Source organism: Pempheris klunzingeri, chromosome 21 (genome assembly GCF_042242105.1).
Source record: "Pempheris klunzingeri isolate RE-2024b chromosome 21, fPemKlu1.hap1, whole genome shotgun sequence".
Lineage (NCBI taxonomy): Eukaryota > Metazoa > Chordata > Actinopteri > Acropomatiformes > Pempheridae > Pempheris > Pempheris klunzingeri.
The window spans coordinates 22133345-22150844 of record NC_092032.1 but is presented as its reverse complement, the minus strand read 5'-3'; the positions used below and the strand labels follow the sequence as shown (position 1 = coordinate 22150844).

Sequence of the window (17500 nt, the reverse complement as noted above, 5' to 3'; positions counted from 1 at the left end):
CTGGTAGAAGTTGGGCCAGAAGGTGGACACGGCGAGCTCCACCCCTTTCCAAACGTGGTAGGCGGGGCCTGACGAGTTAAACACAGGAACTCCCAGGGGGCTGTTGTTCTCTGCAGGAAATACAAACACACACCTGAGAGCTCCACCCCCACACACCTGATACACGCCCCCCCACCACACACCTGAGAGCTCCTGCCCCCCCCCCCCCCCCCGGTCTTCGTACCTTTGACGTAGATGTTGAGCGTGGCAGGCGTGGCGCCCTCTCGGCCGCCCGCCTGGTAGAACAGGAAGCTGACGCAGTGCGTGTCGTTCTCTTTGAGCGGCGGCAGCAGCAGCTGAGCGCGCTGACCGGCGTAACGGCCCGACGTGTTCACAAACAGGAAGGAGGAACCTACAGTCAGGAAGTGACAAACACTTTCAAAATAAAAGACTGAGGGAGAGAGGAGGACTTTTAGACGCAAAGACGAGACATGTGAGGAGGAAGTGTTTGAATTTCAGAATAAAAGCCTGTGTTTGTGGGATCTACACGAAGGGAGGGACTGAGACATCAAAATAAAAGCACATGTAAGGTCACCAGATGGAGGGATAAAACTAAAAGAAGAAAGACGACAATAAAAGATGAAAGAGTCCTGCAGAGGGACGCCATTTTAATGAGCAACACAAAGGAAGTCCATTTCTGACAGGACGGGATAAGAAAATAAAAGACTCTCATTAGTATAACACAGCGACAAATCCTGTGTGTGTGTGTGTGTGTGTGAACAAATTGCTCGTTTTGGTGATGGTGAAACTATAATTGGATGACTTCAGAGTAAAAGCGTGTTCATTTTACAGCTTTGAAACTCAAAACATCTGTGTGTGTGTGTGTGGCCCCTCATTAGTGTGTGTGTGAGACTACAGCTGTCAATCAGCTGCTCTGGATTCAGTGTTTTATGTCTTCATTTCCGTCTCTATGAAATTCAAATTACTCGTCTGTTTTTTAGTGTGTGTGTGTGTGTGTGTCTCTGTGTGTGTGTTTGTGTGTGTGTCTCTGTGTGTGTGTTTGTGTGTGTGTGTGTGTGGCGGCGAGACAGAGAACCACAGTGACACATCTCTGATGACGGACGTTCTAAAGGTCGTCGTCCCTCCGACAATTCAAAAGTTTTCCCGCCTGCCATCACTCTGTTTCCATGGTAACATCTGAGGGTTGGACTAATAGCTGGAACAACCATCACCATCCCATGATGTTCCTCTGAAACGGAAATGTTCTTCCTCCTCCAGTAAATAGTACGAGCATAATACAGCCACAAAGCTAGCATTATGCTAGCCCCAAAGCTAAAATTCTATTAGCCACAAAGCTATCGTTATGCTAGCCCTAAAGATAACATTCTACTAGCCACAAAGCTAGCGTTATGCTAGCCCCAAAGATAATATTCTACTAGCCACAAAGCTAGCGTTATGCTAGCCCCAAAGATAACATTCTACTAGCCACAAAGCTAGCGTTATGCTAGCCCCAAAGATAACATTCTACTAGCCACAAAGCTAGCGTTATGCTAGCCCCAAAGATAACATTCTACTAGCCACAAAGCTAACATCAGTACCAGTGAGTTCAGCTGACAGGAAGTAGAATCTGACAGGATGTTTAACAACCAGACCAGCAGCGATCAGCCACGCCCCCCTATAATACAAGACTGTCCTCAACAGACAATAGGTCATGTGACTTGCCACCAACAGGTGGACGGTCATGTGACTGGGCCAGAGGGCTCTGTGACGTTAGCTAAGCCAGGAAGTGACAGGAAGACGAGAATGCCATCAAACACCAAGACCCAGTCAGTGTGTGTGTGTGTGTCTCAGCAGATCAATGGTCCTTGAGGAGAATCGATTAGAAAAACAAGAGTTTTAATCATCACAGAGACGAGGAGGAGGAGGAGGAGGAGGAGGAGGAGGAGGTCGTCTCCTTCTCTTCCTTCACAGTTTTTCCTCTCGTTCATGTCTCAGCTTTCATTTCTTTCTTCTTATTCATTTGTTCTTTCATTTTATTTTGTGGTCTCGTGTGGTGTCTCCGTGTGTCCCGACTGGTCTGGTCATGTCTCAGTATGTTCGTGTGAAAATACGTGTGTGTGTGTGTATACTGGCTGTTTCCTTAGCAACCGAGGAATGTTCTAGAACAAACAGCCGAGAGGTCGAGCTGCACATGTGAGCGACTGTCAGCGGGGAAACAGTTTAGAAACATGAACATGGAGGTTTGGTCCTGGGAGGAGTCACTGCAGACTCTTCTTCTGTGGTTTATTCATTTCACATTTTCAGCTTTTCAGTTTTCTTACTCAGATGTTCAGTTTACATTAGTGCAACCTCTGTGTCAGCATCACAGGGTCACTCCCCTGTTTCTCCACTGACAGGCTCAGAGTGTTATTCTAAGTGTGTGACAGCATCATGGAAAGGATCCCTACAGAGAGAGACCTAGAAGATCCTTTTGGTTTAACCACAAACAGCACACACACCAGACTACATTCACTAAAACAGGGATTTTAGAGCTGCTGCCTCCATCAGTCAGTGTGTTACTGTGTGTGTTACATAAATATTGTTGGATCTGAATTAACCCTTTAAAAAGTCCCACAAAGGCACAAACCTACTAAGTGATGGAGGAAGCAGTGTTTCAACATTTCAGTTCAGATCAGAAGTTTGAATCACCAGAGGAGGAACCTGGTTTGTTATCGTCATGCATGCGCTCTTCATGCTGTCGGCTGCTGAGTTCACTCTGTGTTTTGTCTTTTGTGTCGAGCTTCGGTCAAAGTTCATTCACGTCCTCAATTTCTAACCTTCAAATTGATTCATTTCTACTTTCCCATCACCTTGTGTTTTCACCTTTTTCATTTCTTGTTTGTTCGCTTGTTCTCATCTTCAGGTTAAGGTTTGCTTTACTGGTTTAATCTTTAACCCTCAGCTCTCTAAACGCCGCGTCCTCGCTGCTGCTTCTTCTTCTGGTGACGTCGTTTCTTGGAGGACCTTCTTCTTCTTCATGTCCCTAAAATGTGTCCGACCTCAGCTAGAAGGTTCCAGAAGAAAAGGCTTCAGACTGTAAAACCTTCAGTCGCTCTTTCTTAGTCACTATATGAATGATATAACAGCAGCACATGAAGAAATGTGTGCCTGCTCCTTTAAAATGTTTTCAGACGTTTTAACTTCTAGTCAGATCCTGAAATCACTGCAGGACAGGAAACACACACACACACACACAGCAGGAAGTGTGTGTGTGTGTGTTATTGGTGTAAATCTTGTCAATACGCTGCAGCTGCCTCTCCTCACGTTTCAATAAAACTCTGTAATAGAATTACCCCCTCCATCTGTGTGTGTGTGTGTGTGTGTGTGTGTGAGCTGGGTCTGATGTGATAGGTTTAGAGATGCCAGGGGTAGTCCGTGATTGGCCGACAGGTGAGGGGGTGCAGAAGGTTAACGAGAGACCGAAACGCTGAGACACGCCGGAGATCAGCGGTTTGTTTTCATGTTTTCTGTCTTTTTCTTCTCAGACGTCTCTGAAGCAACAGTCAGACCCTCGTTAGCCCCCCCCCCTTCAGACGGATCTGAACTGGCAGCTAACAGACTCAGTCTGTCTGCAGCAGGACTGGACGCTGTTCACCATGTTGATGACGTCATTAACTTACGTTACAAGCAGAACAAAGCCAGAGTGAAGGTGTGTGTGGTGGTGAACCAGCCCCCCCCAGCATCCAGTGGTACCAACCAGCTAGTTAGTCAGTGTGTCAGTGTGTAGTGGAGGTCTATAGTGTGTGTGTGCTAGTTAGTCAGTGTGTTAGTGTGTAGTGGAGGTCTATAGTGTGTGTGTGCTAGTTAGTCAGTGTGTCAGTGTGTAGTGGAGGTCTATAGTGTGTGTGTGCTAGTTAGTCAGTGTGTCAGTGTGTAGTGGAGGTCTATAGTGTGTGTGTGCTAGTTAGTCAGTGTGTCAGTGTGTAGTGGAGGTCTATAGTGTGTGTGTGCTAGTCAGTCAGTGTGTTAGTGTGTAGTGGAGGTCTATAGTGTGTGTGTGCTAGTTAGTCAGTGTGTCAGTGTGTAGTGGAGGTCTATAGTGTGTGTGTGTGTTAGTTAGTCAGTGTGTCAGTGTGTAGTGGAGGTCTATAGTGTGTGTGTGCTAGTTAGTCAGTGTGTCAGTGTGTAGTGGAGGTCTATAGTGTGTGTGTGCTAGTCAGTCAGTGTGTCAGTGTGTAGTGGAGGTCTATAGTGTGTGTGTGCTAGTTAGTCAGTGTGTCAGTGTGTAGTGGAGGTCTATAGTGTGTGTGTGTGTTAGTTAGTCAGTGTGTCAGTGTGTAGTGGAGGTCTATAGTGTGTGTGTGCTAGTTAGTCAGTGTGTCAGTGTGTAGTGGAGGTCTATAGTGTGTGTGTGTGTTAGTTAGTCAGTGTGTCAGTGTGTAGTGGAGGTCTATAGTGTGTGTGTGCTAGTTAGTCAGTGTGTCAGTGTGTAGTGGAGGTCTATAGTGTGTGTGTGTGTTAGTTAGTCAGTGTGTCAGTGTGTAGTGGAGGTCTATAGTGTGTGTGTGCTAGTTAGTCAGTGTGTCAGTGTGTAGTGGAGGTCTATAGTGTGTGTGTGCTAGTCAGTCAGTGTGTCAGTGTGTAGTGGAGGTCTATAGTGTGTGTGTGCTAGTTAGTCAGTGTGTCAGTGTGTAGTGGAGGTCTATAGTGTGTGTGTGTGCTAGTTAGTCAGTGTGTCAGTGTGTAGTGGAGGTCTATAGTGTGTGTGTGTGTGCTAGTTAATCAGTGTGTTAGTGTGTAGTGGAGGTCTATAGTGTGTGTGTGTTAGTTAGTCAGTGTGTCAGTGTGTAGTGGAGGTCTATAGTGTGTGTGTGTTAGTTAGTCAGTGTGTCAGTGTGTAGTGGAGGTCTATAGTGTGTGTGTGCTAGTTAGTCAGTGTGTAGTGGAGGTCTATAGTGTGTGTGTGTGTGTGTTAGTTAGTCAGTGTGTCAGTGTGTAGTGGAGGTCTATAGTGTGTGTGTGTTAGTTAGTCAGTGTGTCAGTGTGTAGTGGAGGTCTATAGTGTGTGTGTGCTAGTTAGTCAGTGTGTAGTGGAGGTCTATAGTGTGTGTGTGTGTGTGTTAGTTAGTCAGTGTGTCAGTGTGTAGTGGAGGTCTATAGTGTGTGTGTGTGTGTGTTAGTTAGTCAGTGTGTCAGTGTGTAGTGGAGGTCTATAGTGTGTGTGTGCTAGTTAGTCAGTGTGTTAGTGTGTAGTGGAGGTCTATAGTGTGTGTGTGCTAGTTAGTCAGTGTGTCAGTGTGTAGTGGAGGTCTATAATGTGTGTGTGCTAGTTAGTCAGTGTGTTAGTGTGTAGTGGAGGTCTATAGTGTGTGTGTGCTAGTTAGTCAGTGTGTCAGTGTGTAGTGGAGGTCTATAATGTGTGTGTGCTAGTTAGTCAGTGTGTCAGCGTGTAGTGGAGGTCTATAGTGTGTGTGTGAAAGTTAGTCAGTGTGTCAGCGTGTAGTGGAGGTCTATAGTGTGTGTGTGCTAGTTAGTCAGTGTGTAGTGGAGGTCTATAGTGTGTGTGTGCTAGTTAGTCAGTGTGTCAGTGTGTAGTGGAGGTCTATAGTGTGTGTGTGTGTGTGTTAGTTAGTCAGTGTGTCAGTGTGTAGTGGAGGTCTATAGTGTGTGTGTGCTAGTTAGTCAGTGTGTCAGTGTGTAGTGGAGGTCTATAGTGTGTGTGTGTGTGTGCTAGTTAGTCAGTGTGTAGTGGAGGTCTATAGTGTGTGTGTGTGCTAGTTAGTCAGTGTGTCAGTGTGTAGTGGAGGTCTATAGTGTGTGTGTGTGTGTGTTAGTTAGTCAGTGTGTCAGTGTGTAGTGGAGGTCTATAGTGTGTGTGTGCTAGTTAGTCAGTGTGTCAGTGTGTAGTGGAGGTCTATAGTGTGTGTGTGTGTGTGCTAGTTAGTCAGTGTGTAGTGGAGGTCTATAGTGTGTGTGTGCTAGTTAGTCAGTGTGTCAGTGTGTAGTGGAGGTCTATAGTGTGTGTGTGCTAGTTAGTCAGTGTGTCAGTGTGTAGTGGAGGTCTATAGTGTGTGTGTGTGCTAGTTAGTCAGTGTGTCAGTGTGTAGTGGAGGTCTATAGTGTGTGTGTGTGCTAGTTAGTCAGTGTGTCAGTGTGTAGTGGAGGTCTATAGTGTGTGTGTGTGTGTGCTAGTTAGTCAGTGTGTAGTGGAGGTCTATAGTGTGTGTGTGCTAGTTAGTCAGTGTGTCAGTGTGTAGTGGAGGTCTATAGTGTGTGTGTGCTAGTTAGTCAGTGTGTCAGTGTGTAGTGGAGGTCTATAGTGTGTGTGTGTGTGTGCTAGTTAGTCAGTGTGTCAGCGTGTAGTGGAGGTCTATAGTGTGTGTGTGTGCTAGTTAGTCAGTGTGTCAGTGTGTAGTGGAGGTCTATAGTGTGTGTGTGTGTTAGTTAGTCAGTGTGTCAGTGTGCAGTGTGTGGACTGGTCCGAGGTCAGTATCTTGTGTTTTTGCTGCTGGTGTAGGAGGATGTTTCTGATACATCATACTTCCCTCTTGCTCCACTAAAGGCATGCTGGGAACTGTAGTTATCAGAACAGGTAAGACCAACGAGATTCCATTCATAAAAAGAGGATTCTTTTAGTTTACACTACAATATATGAGGACGTTCCAAAGGTTTCTCTGCACTGATTCTGAATCAGTTTCACTAACAATACTGATTAATAATCAATAACTTAATTGATGTGAATGGAAGTCTGATGAGTTTGAACCTTTTAACAAATTAATGACAATCACACAGGCTGCCTGTTCATGGAGCCACGCTAACACTCCCCTCCACTGCCAGTCTTTGTGCTAAGCTAGGCTAAGCTAACCCCGTCCTGGTTATCTATCTGTGTGCACAGACACGGAGCTGATGTCCATCTGAGCCACGAGAGGATTTAACAAAATGTCAGAGTGTTTGGAGTCGCCAGCCCGGCCAATAGGGAGCCAGCGTGTCAGCGTGACCTCTCCTCTGATTGGCTGGATCTGAGTCACTGCTGCTCTGTGTGTTTGAACTCCCTGAATGAGGCTTTAATTGGTTTTGGCAGGACGCTGATAGTGGACACACACACACACACACACACACACACACACACACACACACACACACACACACACACTCACACTCACACTCAGAGCCGTGTCATCTTCAAAGGCTGCATGAATCTCCTGCATGCCGACACGCTGATAAACCCTTTAACACACTAATTAACCCAGAGACACACACACACACACACAATAAACACACAAATACACACCCAGTTTTCTATTATTTATCTGCCAGACAAAGTCAGAAACTTCAAACACACACACACACACACACACACACACTCTCTCATTCACCTTTAAACACTGTTTACCTGTTGGCTCGACCGCAGCTCTGGGTGTGTGTGTGTGTGTGTGTTTACAGCAGTTTGTATTTTTAACACACACAGAAAAGTGGTTTTGACCTCCAGGTCTGTTTAACACAGAAAGGCATTGTGGGAGTTATCACACAACAGAGTGTGTGTGTGTGTGTGTGTGTGTGTGTGTTTATATTTGCCTTCAAGCTTCAGTGTGTGTGTGTGTTTACTGTGTACAGCTGGCAGTGAGCTGATAACAGCCCTATTAGAAATATTAATATACCCTGAACCCCACAGAGACACACACACATTTCTACACACACTAAAGGCATCTGTGTGTGTGTGTGTGTGTGTGTGTGTGTGTGTGTGTGTGTTCCCTCTGGTCATCCCTGTTTGGAGCAAATCAATTAAAAGCCTGAAACCGTGGCGGTTCATTGGCTTACAGCTGCGGTGACTGACAGCTGGGCGGCCGACTCGCCTGAGGAAGACGAAGAGTAAAGACGAAGAAACACCCAGCAACCAGACGGCTGCAGGAGAACCTTCAAACACCAGAGAACCAGACCGGTGGAGAACCACAGGTCCGCTCCTTCATACAGTCTGTGTTCTCCACTCTGGTCCGCGCTCGTGTGTACGTTCTGTCCACACGATGTCTCCGTCCACACAAGAACATTTCCAAACACTCGGACGACCACGCTGCGCCAGTAGGAGGCGATAAAGTGTGAAGGTGTTTAACAGTGTTCTGATTGGTTCCTCATCAGTCTGCCGTCACGCTGCAGCTCTGTCGGCCACCGGCCACGATCTTCTGGGAAACAAACGCTCGATTTACCGCACCAAGGTAGTGTCTCAACCTAAATAGGAAGAGCACCGCGGTTTTGTTTCCCGGTAGCGATCGGCAGCTCCCCCCTAAAACAATACACCCGGCGATATTTACGAGCAAGGACAGAAAACATTTTAGAACCTTTATAGAAACGGCCTGAAGCTGTTTCCTCCAAACGCGATGCAAGTATTCGCCTCGCGTTGCTCACACAGGTTTGACCACCAGATCATCTTTGTCACGTGTGAGTAAAAACAATGACGGGACAGCAGGGGCTAATGCTTGTGCTAACAGGAGCTAATGCTTGTGCTAACACGGCCTAATGCTTGTGCTAACAGGAGCCAATGCTTGTGCTAACAGGGGCTAATGCTTGTGCTAACAGGGGCTAATGCTTGTGCTAACGCGGCCTAATGCTTGTGCTAACAGGAGCTAATGCTTGTGCTAACACGGCCTAATGCTTGTGCTAACAGGGGCTAATGCTTGTGCTAACACGGCCTAATGCTTGTGCTAACAGGGGCTAATGCTTGTGCTAACAGGAGCTAATGCTTGTGCTAACAGGGGCTAATGCTTGTGCTAACAGGAGCTAATGCTTGTGCTAACAGGGGCTAATGCTTGTGCTAACAGGAGCTAATGCTTGTGCTAACAGGAGCTAATGCTTGTGCTAACAGGGGCTAATGCTTGTGCTAACAGGAGCTAATGCTTGTGCTAACAGGAGCTAATGCTTGTGCTAACACGGCCTAATGCTTGTGCTAACAGGAGCTAATGCTTGTGCTAACAGGGGCTAATGCTTGTGCTAACAGGGGCTAATGCTTGTGCTAACCAGCTTGTGGTGATCAGAGGATAGAGAGCCAACATGCCACCAGCGAGTTCTTTCATCAGAACAGTAAATTGTTGTTTAAGTAGTCGGCATCACATAACTCAGTCTCATAAACACTGAATTATCGCTTTTATTCATTTTTGAAACTGTTTGAAAATATCAGTGTTTCCTTGGTGGATGACGGAGCCCCTGAACACGTCAGTTATTTCAGTCCCTACTCACATCTGGCACAGAGAGATTATTAAAGGTGTGAAGGGAGTGATTTTGTGATCGGAGACAAGTGATGCGACACCAGACGGTTAATCTCACGTCTTTTCAGTCGTCCGCCATTCTTGATGTTGTTTGGGGTCAGCGCTCATCACATGAAGTAACAACAGGCGCGATGGCGTCGTCACCGCCACACAACAAACCAGCGTTTAGACAAGAATGCAAGAATCTCCTTTTAACCTCAAACTGTTCATGTGGAGAGAGTTCCGAAGGTGGAGCAGAAAGTGACCAGTAATCCACTAACAGGAGGCTTCAGAGGCGCCTGAACCTGCACCCTGATGATGCAGACTCGTCGGCCTGCAGCTCAAACTAAACGTATCCATGATGTCATGGTCTAGTTCAGGCCGACACCGATACAGCCGCCGTTTATTTTTAACTTTGACTGAGCAGACGCCTTAAAACTCTGACCAGACCGACGGTGCGAACATTCTAAACATTATAAAGACGTTCTAAAGATAGTAAACACCAACAGGCTGATGATATGAGTTTCATTCTAAACTTTGTTAATGCCCTCAGTCCTCAGCCGCTCGTCTTATCTGCAGCAACAAACTGCTAACAAATCACTAGGTCAGTGAGAGGAAAATACTGTGTGTGAGTGTGTGTGTGTGTGTGGCAGTAAAGGGTATTAGAGAAGATTACTGTTGTTCACACTGACAGCAGAGAGAGAGAGAGCGCTACATGGTTCAGATTAGATTGAACTTGTACCATTTATAAGAACATTAAATGGAGCCTGCAATCACTGGTCAATCGATGCTGCTGCTGCTCAGGGTGTGTGTGTGTGTGTGTGTGTGTGTGTGTGTGTGTGTGGCTGCAGTATTAAACCAGATGAGTTACAGCGGAGAACAGCGGTTGTATCGAGCTCTTTTCAGACCTCCCGCTCTCCCTGAGTGAGAACTCATGCAGGACTACCATTTAAAAAGTGTCTATTTTAAGATATGTGTTGTGTAGCTCCATGTTCAGGCAGATGCAGACTACAAAGCCCAGCTAGCGCCCCCCACTGACCGACACGTTCACTTCATCTTCATGTTCACTCAGAGTGACCCCGAGGTCCACTGAGCGAGGCGTGTTGGCGTCCTGCTCGGCCGTGCTCACAGTCACAGCTTCAAGCCAAAAATGTTCAATATTTACAGGAGGTGTCACTGGTATAAAAGTGGCACTGTAACAGGACAGGAGAGAAGGATTATGGGTAATGCAGTCCATGTTACAATAATCTACTGGTGCTACTCATAGTGGTGCTACTGGTACTAGTGGTGCTAGTGGTGCTACTGGTACATACCGTATTGTACCTGTGTGTACTACTACTGTAGTACTACTACACATCCACACAGTAACACACACTATTAGCAGCTCTCTCTCTCCCTGTCCCTGCCTGTGCCTCGCTCGCCCGGCCTCTCTGTAGTGGAGGGTTGGTTAGATTTAAGGCTCTGCCTCGCCCTGATGCTGCTCCACATATCAGCCGGGAGGAGACCGACCCCCACAGGAGAGCTGGACCTTAGTGTGTGTGTGTGCGTCCATGTTACAATGTGTATGTGTGTGTTACAGTGTGCGTGTTACAGTGTGTGTATGTGACTGTGTGTGTGTGTGTTACAATGTGTATGTGTGTGTTACAGTGTGAGTGTGTGTGTGTGTTACAGTGTGAGTGTGTGTGCTGGGACTGTTTGCTCTCTGATTGGCTGCAATTAGTCACACAAACCTCCTGTTTTATTGAAAAGGAAGGAGGTAGCCCCCCCCCCATAAATCCCATTAAACAGGACAGTAAGCACCACCTCTCTGTGTGTCCTCGCTCAGCCTGTCTCTCACGTGATTGGCTCGGTGATTTAAGAGCGCTGCATTCTCATTCGTCAGCGGCCTAACCTCTGTGAGCATGTGACAAACGGTGTGTGTGTGTGTGTGTGTGTGTGTGTCTATAACTCAGCAGCAGATAACACAGAAGCTGCAGCAGCTTGTCTCTCTGATGCTGCCTTCAGGTACAAAGACCTCACTGTGACACCACAAGGAACCATAGGGGACCATCAGGAACCATCAGGGACCATCAGGAACCACCAGGAACCATCAGGGACCATCAAGAACCATCAGGGACCATCAGAGACCATGAGGAACCATCAGGAACCACCAGGGACCATCAGGGACCACCAGGGACCACCAGGGACCATCAGAGACCATCAGGAACCATCAGGGACCATCAGAGACCATGAGGAACCATCAGGAACCATCAGAAACTATCAAGAACCATCAGGAACCATCAGGAACCATCAGTGTCCCTGACTCAGCCAGGACAGAAAGACAGGTGGACGGACGGGTACCTGCAGGGATCCAGGGGTTGCTGGCCACTCGGTCTCGGGTGTCTCCCTGCTCCCAGTCGAAGTCGTCCTCTTTGGACTGGACCAGAGGACAGTCTGGAGACTGACCAGATAGACAGGCTGAAAGACAGACAGACGGGCGGTCAGGTGTTTTGATGCATTTTTATGTCTACTGAAACAGAGGAGTGACAGGAAGTGACATCATGACTTTAGTTCTACAGTGAAACTTGGCTGCAATCAATCAGCACCGATCAATCAGTACTGATCAGTACTGACTGATCAATAATTCACCATAAAACACTCACAACAGCCACACAGCAGGCGGGAAAATTTTCCCAAAATGGCCGCAAAGCATGAAACCCCGGTTACCCAGGTGTTACTCGTAAACGTTCCCCGGTTACTCAGGTGTTACACTCGTAAACATTCCCCGGTTACCCAGGTGTTACTCGTAAACGTTCCCCGGTTACTCAGGTGTTACACTCGTAAACGTTCCCCGGTTACCCAGGTGTTACTCGTAAACGTTCCCCGGTTACCCAGGTGCTACTCGTAAACGTTCCCCGGTTACTCAGGTGTTACAATCGGAAACGTTCCCCGGTTACCCAGGTGTTACTCTTAAATGTTCCCCGGTTACCCAGGTGTTACACTCGTAAACGTTCCCCGGTTACTCAGGTGTTACACTCGTAAACGTTCCCCGGTTACCCAGGTGTTACTCGTAAACGTTCCCCGGTTACTCAGGTGTTACACTCGTAAACGTTCCCCGGTTACTCAGGTGTTACACTCGTAAACGTTCCCCGGTTACTCAGGTGTTACACTCGTAAACGTTCCCCGGTTACCCAGGTGTTACTCGTAAACGTTCCCCGGTTACTCAGGTGTTACACTCGTAAACGTTCCCCGGTTACCCAGGTGTTACTCGTAAACGTTCCCCGGTTACCCAGGTGTTACTCGTAAACGTTCCCCGGTTACTCAGGTGTTACACTCGTAAACGTTCCCCGGTTACCCAGGTGTTACTCGTAAACGTTCCCCGGTTACTCAGGTGTTACACTCGTAAACGTTCCCCGGTTACCCAGGTGTTACTCGTAAACATTCCCCGGTTACCCAGGTGTTACTCGTAAACGTTCCCCGGTAACTCAGGTGTTACACTCGTAAACGTTCCCCGGTTACCCAGGTGTTACTCGTAAACGTTCCCCGGTTACTCAGGTGTTACACTCGTAAACGTTCCCCGGTTACCCAGGTGTTACTCGTAAACATTCCCCGGTTACCCAGGTGTTACTCGTAAACGTTCCCCGGTAACTCAGGTGTTACACTCGTAAACGTTCCCCGGTTACCCAGGTGTTACTCGTAAACATTCCCCGGTTACCCAGGTGTTACTCGTAAACGTTCCCCGGTTACTCAGGTGTTACACTCGTAAACGTTCCCCGGTTACCCAGGTGTTACTCGTAAACGTTCCCCGGTTACTCAGGTGTTACACTCGTAAACGTTCCCCGGTTACCCAGGTGTTACTCGTAAACGTTCCCCGGTTACTCAGGTGTTACACTCGTAAACGTTCCCCGGTTACCCAGGTGTTACTCGTAAACATTCCCCGGTTACCCAGGTGTTACTCGTAAACGTTCCCCGGTAACTCAGGTGTTACACTCGTAAACGTTCCCCGGTTACCCAGGTGTTACTCGTAAACGTTCCCCGGTTACCCAGGTGTTACTCGTAAACGTTCCCCGGTTACCCAGGTGTTACTCGTAAACGTTCTAACTGCTAAATGAGCTCTGGCTGGTGTAATCTGGTGTCTTGTTGTGAACATGGGGAGCAGCTTGTTAGCATGTAATGTTCCTCAGACTGAGACGGTTCCAGTTCATTACGATTTCCCAGCATCCTCCCTGCTGGTTCCACACACACACACACACACACACACACACACACACACACTCAAACACACACAGATAATAGATGTAAACTCTCCTCTTCCTCTGAGAGTCAAACATGTCTAAATCCCTCCATTCACACACACACCACTGAATCTGTGTGTGTGTAAATATATATTGTGACATCGGGGGGGTTGATGCCTCGTCAGCCTCTCCTCTGTAATGACTCTGTGTGTGTGTGTGTGTGTGTGTGTGTGTGTGTGTGTGTGTGTGTGTGTGTGTGTGTGTGTGTGTGTGTGTGTGTGTGTGTGTGTGCGCGCGCCATCTCAAAGCTTTGACATTAAATAGCTGGGAGGCTCATTTTCTTTCTTTGTAACAGAAGGCACATTACACACACACACACACACACACACACACACACACACACACCCTAAGGACAGTGTTAGCTCATCAACAGATACGAGACTCAATCTGTTTAATCTGCTTCTATGAATTTGCATCTATATAACCAACTGAACACACACACACTCAGTAACACACACTCAGTAACACACACACACAGTCACAGTAACATACACACACACACAGTCACAGTAACATACACACACACACAGTCACAGTAACATACACACACACACACACTCAGTAACACACACTCAGTAACACACACTCAGTAACACACACTCAGTAACACACTGTGTCTCTCAGAGGAAACAGAAAAGCAATCTCAGCCACTTGATCGCCCGACAATCTGAACTCTAGAGAGATACTGATACTACTGATACTACTGATACTACTGATACTACTGATACTACTGATACTGATACTACTGATACTACTGATACTACTGATACTGATACTACTGATACTACTGATACTGATACTACTGATACTACTGATACTGATACTACTGATACTACTGATACTGATACTACTGATACTGATACTACTGATACTACTGATACTGATACTACTGATACTACTGATACTACTGATACTGATACTACTGATACTACTGATACTAGTGATACTGATACTACTGATACTACTGATACTGATACTACTGATACTACTGATACTACTGATACTACTGATACTGATACTACTGATACTACTGATACTACTGATACTGATACTACTGATACTACTGATACTACTGATACTACTGATACTACTGATACTGATACTACTGATACTACTGATACTACTGATACTGATACTACTGATACTACTGATACTACTGATACTACTGATACTGATACTACTGATACTACTGATACTGATACTACTGATACTACTGATACTACTGATACTACTGATACTGATACTACTGATACTACTGATACTGATACTACTGATACTACTGATACTACTGATACTGATACTACTGATACTACTGATACTACTGATACTACTGATACTACTGATACTGATACTACTGATACTACTGATACTGATACTACTGATACTACTGATACTGATACTACTGATACTACTGATACTACTGATACTACTGATACTACTGATACTGATACTACTGATACTACTGATACTACTGATACTGATACTACTGATACTACTGATACTGATACTACTGATACTACTGATACTGATACTACTGATACTACTGATACTGATACTACTGATACTGATACTACTGATACTACTGATACTGATACTACTGATACTACTGATACTACTGATACTGATACTACTGATACTACTGATACTAGTGATACTGATACTACTGATACTACTGATACTGATACTACTGATACTACTGATACTACTGATACTACTGATACTGATACTACTGATACTACTGATACTACTGATACTGATACTACTGATACTACTGATACTACTGATACTACTGATACTACTGATACTGATACTACTGATACTACTGATACTACTGATACTGATACTACTGATACTACTGATACTACTGATACTACTGATACTGATACTACTGATACTACTGATACTGATACTACTGATACTACTGATACTACTGATACTACTGATACTGATACTACTGATACTACTGATACTGATACTACTGATACTACTGATACTACTGATACTGATACTACTGATACTACTGATACTACTGATACTACTGATACTGATACTACTGATACTACTGATACTGATACTACTGATACTACTGATACTGATACTACTGATACTACTGATACTACTGATACTACTGATACTACTGATACTGATACTACTGATACTACTGATACTACTGATACTGATACTACTGATACTGATACTACTGATACTACTGATACTACTGATACTGATACTACTGATACTACTGATACTACTGATACTGATACTACTGATACTGATACTACTGATACTGCTGATACTACTGATACTACTGATACTGATACTACTGATACTACTGATACTGATACTACTGATACTACTGATACTACTGATACTACTGATACTGATACTACTGATACTACTGATACTACTGATACTGATACTACTGATACTACTGATACTGATACTACTGATACTGCTGATACTACTGATACTGATACTACTGATACTACTGATACTGATACTACTGATACTACTGATACTACTGATACTACTGATACTGATACTACTGATACTGATACTACTGATACTGCTGATACTACTGATACTACTGATACTGATACTACTGATACTACTGATACTGATACTACTGATACTGCTGATACTACTGATACTACTGATACTGATACTACTGATACTACTGATACTGATACTACTGATACTACTGATACTACTGATACTGATACTACTGATACTACTGATACTGATACTACTGATACTGCTGATACTACTGATACTGATACTACTGATACTGCTGATACTACTGATACTGATACTACTGATACTACTGATACTACTGATAATGATACTACTGATACTGCTGATACTACTGATACTGATACTACTGATACTACTGATACTACTGATAATGATACTACTGATACTGATACTACTGATACTACTGATACTGATACTACTGATACTGCTGATACTACTGATACTGCTGATACTACTGATACTGATACTACTGATACTACTGATACTGATACTACTGATACTGATACTACTGATACTACTGATACTGATACTACTGATACTGATACTACTGATACTGCTGATACTACTGATACTGATACTACTGATACTGCTGATACTACTGATACTGATACTACTGATACTACTGATACTACTGATACTGATACTACTGATACTGATACTACTGATACTACTGATACTGATACTGCTGATACTACTGATACTGATACTACTGATACTGCTGATACTACTGATACTGATACTACTGATACTGATACTACTGATACTACTGATACTGATACTACTGATACTGATACTACTGATACTACTGATACTGATACTACTGATACTACTGATACTGATACTACTGATACTACTGATACTGATACTACTGATACTACTGATAGTACTGCAGGTTAATCTTCGCCTTGAAAAATGAGAGAAAACACTGTTGGTTCTGTCACAAACCAGCAGTGTGTGTGTGTGTGTGTGTGTGTGTGTGTGTGAGAGAGTGTGTGTGTGTGTGTGTGTGTGTGAGTGAGTGTGTGAACCAGCAGTAATTAATCATAATGTGCAGCTATTGATTGTCTCCAGTCTGTTGATCAATAACTACAAGTTCTCTCCTAAAAGAACACTGAGGATCATTAACCCTTTACACACACACACACACACACACACACACATACGCACATACGCACACACAGCAGCTCTAAGTGTGTGTGTGTGTGTGTGTGAGTGTGTGTGTGTGAGCCAGCTGGAGGGAGGAGCTGCTCTCCTCGTCTTTACAAACTCTTCCTTCTTTCATCTCTCTCTCTCTCTCTCTGTGGTGGTGATGCTCGCTCGCCCGGCCTCTCTCAGGTCTGAATGAAACCATCTGGTCCTGATTAGGAAAATTACCCCCCCAAATACACACACCCCCGCTCTGTGGTTTCCTCCTCCTCCTGCTCTCTCCTCCTCCTCCTCCTCCTCCTTCATGTTTTCATCTCACACAGAGTTCATGTTGGCAGGCGACCACGGCGA

At 45.2% G+C, this 17500-nt stretch overlaps 1 protein-coding gene across 1 annotated transcript in view; it reads right to left on the bottom strand.

The window, feature by feature from the left end:
* Window positions 1–17500, bottom strand: part of LOC139220946 (receptor-type tyrosine-protein phosphatase mu-like) — a 121463-nt gene that overhangs the window by 75883 nt on the left and 28080 nt on the right. The window contains exons 2-4 of the mRNA XM_070852841.1: window positions 11535–11651; window positions 224–391; window positions 1–110 (exon numbers count right to left, since the gene is read on the bottom strand). Of these exons, the coding sequence (XP_070708942.1) occupies window positions 1–110; window positions 224–391; window positions 11535–11651 (395 nt within the window). The remainder of the gene's footprint in view (window positions 111–223; window positions 392–11534; window positions 11652–17500) is intronic.